This window comes from Archocentrus centrarchus, unplaced genomic scaffold (assembly GCF_007364275.1).
Source record: "Archocentrus centrarchus isolate MPI-CPG fArcCen1 unplaced genomic scaffold, fArcCen1 scaffold_24_ctg1, whole genome shotgun sequence".
Taxonomy (NCBI): domain Eukaryota; kingdom Metazoa; phylum Chordata; class Actinopteri; order Cichliformes; family Cichlidae; genus Archocentrus; species Archocentrus centrarchus.
The window spans coordinates 4,581,901-4,589,797 of NW_022060254.1; the positions used below are offsets into that span (position 1 = coordinate 4,581,901).

Here is a 7,897-nt window from a genome sequence, read left to right on the forward strand (position 1 = left end):
AAATGAAGTAATGGTTAAATTGAAATACCATAATTGAACATAGGCAGTGGAGTGATAAATTGTCATGATGATGTTTTAGAGCTAGGATGTGTCTTAGACTTGAGCTATAAAAGGTGATGCACAGAAGCATCGAGAGGAGAATCTAGGGAGTCCTTCCTAACACCAGGACAAGTCTACAGAGTGGACCCAGCCAATCCAGATGTGTACATTAATTGACTTCAAATGTCTTTGTGAGAATTCTCCCTGCATTGTCAGATGAAGATTGGAAGTACCTAAGCTGTTGGAATTCAAAGAGGATATCCGAAGAACAGTAAGGATTATAAAAGAAGGACAGTCAACTGAAAAGAGGTCAACATCCATCTTTTTGGACTTCTCCTTTTTTCCCCCAACTTCAGTGAGGCAGTAACGGACTGGACTTTGGGTGTGGTCGCTTCGGCCGAGTGACTCACTTGAATGTAGTCTCTTCAAAAAGGATTTATGGACAGAATTGGATATTTTAAGCCCCTTCTTCAACAACCCAGCTCATAAATATTTACTCTGTTTAAGAAATATGGCTGATTTATATTAAGATTGAGATCTGATATTTAGAAGTGATTACTGCATGTTGAGAATTGATTGAGAATTGATCCAGAGCTAAATGCAAACTGCTTGAGCTAAAAACCTGCACAATAAAATATCCCAGTGTATCTCTTTCTGTTTTCCTGCTAAAGGTAGCGCCGGTAAAACGGCTGCATGACCTCAAACACCTGTCCCCCCTGTTTGTGTTTGGATGGGTGTTCTGTTAACTGTAATTTCCCCATTGTGGGACTAATAAAGGTATTCGTATTCGAAACCTAAAGGCTTAAACGGCAACAAACACACATTATTTAAATTTCTTCAATTGGTGACGCCCGACGTGATCAAACAGGAATGTTTTTGATTTTCAGATGTTTTTATTTGTTTTTTGAGTTTCTTGGGAATAAGGAGTGAATCTGGCCACCGATAATCGCCACTTTGAGGTTCCTCGTGACAATGCTGACTTCCAGACTCTATCAGTGACCAGGAGATCTCCACCTGAAGGTTCACAGAGACCTTTTCTAAATATCTGCATATTGAATGGTATCAAATTTTAATGGTCACTGGTGGTATGACAGGAGGAAGGTGTAATTCGAGCCATTTCACACAGGTGTAAGAGTTTAAGAGAAAAAAAAGTTTAGAACAGAGTAAAGAAATATAGGCAAAACGAATAGCGATGGTGATGAGTCCAAGGATCGTCTGATCAACGATCCAAATTAATACCCTTTTCAGGGGGTTTGTAGGTTTAGAGGGCTTTGGTTTTTCTGAAGTGAACTGGCCATTTGCCTTTTACCAATGTCCTCCTGGTAGAAGGGTGTGTCAGATTATCACTCCCGGTAGAGTTGACGAGAGTAACAGCTTATGGTTATATGGTTCTTCTATAAGAATCTTCACTTCAGAAATCCATAAAAGCAACTAAAACCCTTTAAAAGCCTCAAAAGATAAGAGGTAAGAGTAAAAGAATACAGAGAAATAGTGAGAAATAAAGAGAATAAAGAGTTTTTGTAATAAAATATAAAATCCTTAAAAAAAGAAAAAATATAGGATGTCTCTTCAAAATATATTTAATCACCTTATCATTCAAAACAACACTTACCTGCTATATCCAAGCAAATCTGTGGTTAAAGCAGTAGGAGTGTATTTTCCTCTCTAAGGGGACAAAAGAGTTCTTACAGCTCTCCTGTATTTCTGTTATCACATCTGCATTTCCTTAAAACAGCAGCTGACACTATTTTGCAGTCACAAAGACAAAGAGATCAAAGGGATGTGCACTCACATGAGCTCCATTAGGTGATAGAAGTCCCCACAGCCACACATACACTTTGACAATCAACCCAGTATCAGTATTTAGTATCACTAAATTAGGATGATCATCGGTTTTATTTTTCTTGAAAGGATCTGTACCAGCTTTCGGCACCATAGCTTATATCCTCTAACTGTTGCCAACAGAGTCTAAAGTCAGAACAGAAAGACACGGTGGAAACATCACAACTTAAAACACTGTTTTTCTGCAGCGCACTAAAACTGAGCCTGATCTTCTTCTTGTTCTCGGTCATGATGTGTTTGCTTTAATAAAAATCCTTTTGTTTGCAAGTCAAAATGACACATTGGCCATAAAGCAAACTTCTATACTTTTCTCATTAACACAGTTTCTACGGCATAAAGAAACATTTTTGCTCATCAGAGCCACATATCACTCATTTCACAGCAGAGCAGACCAATAGTCTGATGCACACAGAGAGTTTTAGAGCTTTAGATACCAGAGCAGTTTCTGTAGCATAGAGCCTCTGATCTCCGATTTAGGTGATTTTCAGAGGAAAATATGTTGAGATTCAATTCAGTTTTATTTATGTAGCAACAAATCACAACAAACAGTCACCTCAAGACCTGATTATTCAAGACCTTGGATGTGGGAAGAAGGATTTGAGAGTCTATTCTGGATTTAACAGGGAGCCAATGAAGAGAAGCTGATCTGGGAGAAATCTGCTCTCTCTTACAGACAAATTTGGGTAATATGTGCATTGAAGCACATATCCTGTTCAAAATGACTCCAAGTGTCCTCACAGTGTTACTGAAGGCCAAGGTAATGCCATCCAGAGGAAGGATCTGGTTAAGTGTCCTCAGCTACCCAGCACTGCTTGTGCTGCAGATGTGTGAGTGCAAGACTGAAGGACAGCTCCGCCCATAGGTGGGGACACAGGTAATAACCCCACCCCTCCACCTGAGAGGACAGGAGAGACAGAAAAGAAAAGACCCCAAGACCCTAACACTTTCTGCATGGGCTTTATGAAACACTGTGTATTATGGAATATTGTACACACAGCACAGCTGTAAATATACCTGATATCAACAAGTGAAAACCAGTAACTGTAGAACAAAAACAAGAACACTGTACTCTCTTCTCTGGATTTACCTGCCCCAACATTAACAATCAGGATGAGCGGTCACATGAAGCTGGTCATCAGCTCACCAGTACGATGTGCAGGGTTTCACATTCACATGCAAGGAACAGACTGAAGAGCAGGGCATCAAGATTTATGGCAAACACTGAGGAACAACACATTTCAGGGCCATGAGACAGAAAACTGCCACTACACAAGATACATGTAGAATCATACACAAACATGTTTTCTCAGTGATACAGCCTTACTGAAATCCTGTTGGGGAGAGGAAACTTATCCTGCCCCCTCCTGGCATGCATGGCACACCAGAGCAGAGAACGCGTGACATGAGATACGAGAATTATTATTATTATTACATCCTCCAAAAGTGCACGTGAATAACTTTGTGTTTGTACGTAAGCACAAACATAAAGGGATACAAACATACAGCCATTCAGAAGGACCAAAGGGAAAAATGAGACAAGAAAGGAAAACTGAAATCCGGATAAATAAGAACATAGAAAAATACAGAAATACAAAGCCGAGAAACGAAACAAAACAACAAAGTGTAGAAAAACTCATGTCCAAAATGCAAAACGATGGGGTCAAACCCCAGGATCATGACGTAACCTTAGAATCTCCCTGGAGTTGGACCCTGGATTTCCTCCTTAGATAAGGAGGTACTGGAGCGAGACGCCCATTTACCAAAGAAGGAACCCACCTATTCCTTCTCCCCCACTGGTGAAATGTTCCAATATGGAGGACTTACCACCTACTGTCACTGACTGTTACTACTGGCTGAACTCAGGAAGAGACAGCTGACGTAAGACTTGATTAAATTGGTGTTATTACTGATTGTTATATTTTTGTGTTATCTAATAGATACCCACATTAGAGCAGCATTTTTTGGTGTGTTGTTTGGAATTACCACTGATTTCTACCCCGGGGTAATGTATGCCAGTGTTTTATTCCAGCATACAGTGAATGCACCATTTTAAGTTCAGGATTTAAATCTCTGACCTCTCACAGTGAGCTCCACTTGTTTCCTCATCAGGATCTGTGCCCTGCTGTAGACGGTGCAGATGTAGATCTTACTGTCCCAGTTAGTGGGGTATTTCAGGGTCAGCCTGAGGTCTCCAGTTTTTACCAATTCTTCATTTATTTTTGTGCGGTCTCTGTAAAATACACTCTGTTCACCAGGCTGGTCAGAGCCGTTCTGATACACGTGAACCTTCCTGTTGTCTCTGTCCTTCCACTCCACTTTAAAATCTTTCAGCAGGGGAATTTTGGTTTTGCAGGGCAGCTGGACAGACTCCACCCCTGAGTCCACCTCCACCTTGTAATCTGAGAGGAACAAAGCACAACATGATAACATCATCAGCAGGTCTGATGGTCACATGACCTCCCTGTCCCCTCCTCCTAGTCTCAGATTGTGTGTCAGTTTGTTCCTGATGTGTTCCTGACTCGTTCTTTGGTAACTCATCACAGCGTCCTGTAAAGAGCTGCAGACATGTTGGATGAGGAGCAGAAGAACAGACACACTGAGCCTCCACAGTCTCACACACATCAGCACAGAAACCATGAAGATCTCATGAGTCTGCTCTGAACATCTGAAGCTCTCCGCCACACGACTGAGCACAACTCAAGGAGGAACATTTACTGAAGCTGCTGCAACACTTCCTGTCAGCACATGTTTCCATGGCAGCCTGCTGTTCACCACCACAGAAGAAGAACAGCTGTGTGTCAGATCAGTGCAGTGAAGCACACACACTGTTTAGTAAAGTCGTGTTGTGGAGCTGTTTCACTGATCAGTGACTGAGTCTGAAGGAGGAAGTTTCTCTTCAGCTCTCTGTATCAGCTGTTTGAAACTCTAAGCAAGCGACAGTCAAGGAGCCCCCAGAGGACACCTGCTAACCATCAGCATTATGGGTAGTGTAGTATGAGAGACTCACCTGACATCAAATACTGCCAAAAATAAAATAAAAAACCAAAACCCACAAGAAGAACAAGGAGAACCAGGAGAGCTATGGCCCAGGATGGAAATGATTCTGTGGAGATAATTAAAACAGCATGTTCTCTGATCTAAATCCACAGCACTGACTTTTGACCTGATTCTAAAGCTCTGACCTTTGACCTGCAGCACTACTTTCTGTCTCAGGATGTCTTTGTCCCTGTACATGGTGCAGATGTATCCTCCTGTGTCTCTCTGTGTGGGCTGTTTCAGGGTCAGACTGAGGTCTCCAGTTCTCAACAGGTCTTCATTCATCTTTGTGCGTTCTCTGTAACGGCCATCCTGCTTCTTACGGTGGTCGTTTAAGGTGGACACATGGACTATGATGAGTTCTACATCAGAGCGATTCCACTCCACTCTGGTGTCGTTGGGGAGGTCAGGTTTTGTTTTGCAGGGCAGGATGACAGACACTGAGCCTTCCTCCACCTTCACCTCCACCTGCTGGTCTGAGAAGACAAGAAACCACAATATCATAATACTGTAGAAACGGCACCAGCACCTGACCTTTGACTCTGTCCTATTACTAGAGAGACATAGCCAGGCTTTCTTTGTGTTATCTGGTTAAAATAACCCCAGAACCTAAAAGTCAGTCTGAGATAACTGGTGTCAAAACTGTGGTTCTTTGCAGGGTCTGAGCACGCTCACATTAAAGGGTAATTATTTGATGGATATTTTAATTTTTCTACAAATTTGAGTGATTCAGTGCTGCCATATTTAAACCTTTCATGCATAGTGGCTACTCATTACAGTGGACAGCTGTTCAAAAACTATTCCCTTTTACATGCATGTGTTTTGCTGTTATAGCTGCTTATCAGCAACACAGTGGATGCTTGTGCATCATCCCATGCACTGTACTTAACAGGCTTAGTCAATACTCACAGTAGTGACAGTGGATCTGAGGATGCTACATCATTTTCTGTTGTTGGATTTTTAAATACATATTTCTCTGGTTCAAAAGTCAAGTGAATGGTGTTTGTCCAGCTGAGTGGACACGTTCATAAACAACATTTCAAATGCATTGCTTTTTCATGCCGGAAATGTTTAAAGGCAGCTCACATTTCTTCAAAGGACTCACTATGGAGGTCACAAGCTTCCTTCTCAGCATCCAAATGCTTCTGGTGTTGCTTTGTGTGAGTCCCTGTTAGGTTTAGTGACCTTGAGTTTTACTGTGTATGTGATGTTTGAATCCAGGCCTCCACATTTAGCAAAGTGTGTGGCTGTGGCTCAGGAGGTAGAGCAGGTCATGTATTAATCAGAAGCTTGGCAGTTTGATTCCTGGCTGCTCCGCACTGCATGCCAAAGTATCCTTGGGCAAGATACTGAAACCCAAGTTGCTCTCCAAGCGTTGGAGTGTGAGTGTTACACAGTAAGCACATGGAAGTGTTTGTATGAATGTAAGCATGTTGTATAAGCCCTCTGAGTGCTCAGACAGAGTAGAAAAGCACGATATAAGAACGAGTCCATTTAGCAAATAAGAAGTAGAATGGAGATCTTGTTATCTTCCATTCATGTTGCTCATGTTTTTTTTGTTTGTTCATCTGACCTCTGACCTTTGTCTACAGTACTGATCTTTCACCTGTATTTACAGAGGCTGTTAGGGTTTATTGCTGACCTTTGACCTGCAGCTGGATGTCTCTCAGTCTCCGTTCTTGTCTTCCATCAGTGATGGAGCAGGTGTAGCTGCCGCTGTCAGTCAGTTGTGGTTTCCTCAGAGTGAGGCTGAAGTTTCCAGAGTCCAGAGCATCAGACTTCACTGATGTGCGTCTGCTGTAACGCTGGTTTTGTCCTCTAAGATCATCTCGTCCTTCTCGGAGCAGGTGGACAGATCTGGGATCGAGATCACTGCGAGTCCACATCACTGCAGGATCGTCCTCAGGTATGAAACCTGAGTACTGACAGGGCAGCAGGACAAACTCTTCCCCCTCATTCACCTCCACCAGCACAGCCAGGGCATGCTGGGAAACTGTGAGGACACAAAAAAGAAGCACCAATTGTATCTGCAGAAACCATAATGACCAGTTTTACAGCCAGCCAGTAAACAACAAGGTAAATTTAATGAGAGACACTTAAGTGTTAAAAATGCTTTCTGTGATCAGCTGCTCAAAGGGAAGAGGACTCTGCTGTGAGCCATTGTGGCAAGGAAGAGGAAAACCTGTTCATCAGTTTCAGTGAGTTTCAGTCACTGATACTAAAGTGAGCTAACCGTGAGCAAAGGAGCATTATTATCATACAGACTCATTTATATCAGCTGCTAATAGCTGTGGTTTGGCTGATTTGAATTACTACCAGTACTGCTGGGTAGCTTAAGCCTGAAATGTTTGTGCATTTTCATTATGCAAAAATAATCAGTAACTACAGCTCCACAAAACAAACGTGATGGAGCCCAAAACACAACATACTCCTGCAAACAGTGGAGTAGAAGTCGAATGTAGGGTTGCACAGACTGGCATAAAGTATTGTGCTACAGTCCAGCACATGAGTAAATATACTGAGTATTAGCTGCCACTGCTCTGGATTTTAGCCCGCTGGCTTTAATGTGGGGGCAGGGGGTCACCAGGAGGACCAATCAGTCTCTTAGTAAGTTTTAGCTGAGTCATATCAGTCAGACACAGAGTTTAAAGATAAATCCACTCGTGTGAAACGTGGAGATAGAGGGTAAAGCTAAGGTCACGTGAATCATGTTGAATATATTTAAAAAGTTGTTTTGATGAAGCACAAAGAAATATTCAGAGCCATTTCATGTCAGTTTGCAGCTGTTCTGTGTTTAATTGTAATTTTTCATATTTGTTTCTCTTACAAGGGCTGTTCTGGCAGTTTGAATGCTCAAGGGGAGGAACTGTGGTTTCACTGCTCCGTGCATGGTGAGCCTTATCCGGTTTGCTTGGCTCTGAAAATTGCAGTGAAATCACACATGCAAGTTTTTAATGGTTTTCACGCTCCCTGTGGTTTG

General features: G+C 42.2%; 1 protein-coding gene across 1 annotated transcript; it reads right to left on the reverse strand.

Moving 5' to 3' along the window:
• Nucleotides 1-2,665: 2,665 nt before the first annotated feature.
• LOC115775634 (uncharacterized) lies at nucleotides 2,666-7,425 on the reverse strand. The gene is made up of 7 exons (XM_030723104.1): nucleotides 7,347-7,425; nucleotides 6,560-6,910; nucleotides 5,064-5,393; nucleotides 4,889-4,984; nucleotides 3,957-4,280; nucleotides 3,026-3,102; nucleotides 2,666-2,776 (listed from the first exon to the last, which is right to left on the reverse strand). The coding sequence occupies exons 2-7, from the start codon at nucleotides 6,801-6,803 to the stop codon at nucleotides 2,666-2,668; spliced, it is 1,182 nt and encodes a 393-aa protein (XP_030578964.1). The 5' UTR covers nucleotides 6,804-6,910; nucleotides 7,347-7,425.
• Nucleotides 7,426-7,897: the final 472 nt, after the last annotated feature.

What these genes read in the sequence shown, in the direction of transcription:
- LOC115775634 (XM_030723104.1), bottom strand. Translation starts at nt 6,803, where the DNA reads ATGTGGACTCGCAGTGATCTCGATCCCAGATCTGTCCACCTGCTCCGA. An exon ending in AGTAGTGCTGCAGGTCAAAG is followed by an intron (nt 4,985 to 5,063) that starts GTCAGAGCTTTA and finishes TTATCTCCACAG; the next exon opens with AATCATTTCCATCCTGGGCC. An exon ending in TTGGCAGTATTTGATGTCAG is followed by an intron (nt 4,281 to 4,888) that starts GTGAGTCTCTCA and finishes TGTTCCTCTCAG; the next exon opens with ATTACAAGGTGGAGGTGGAC.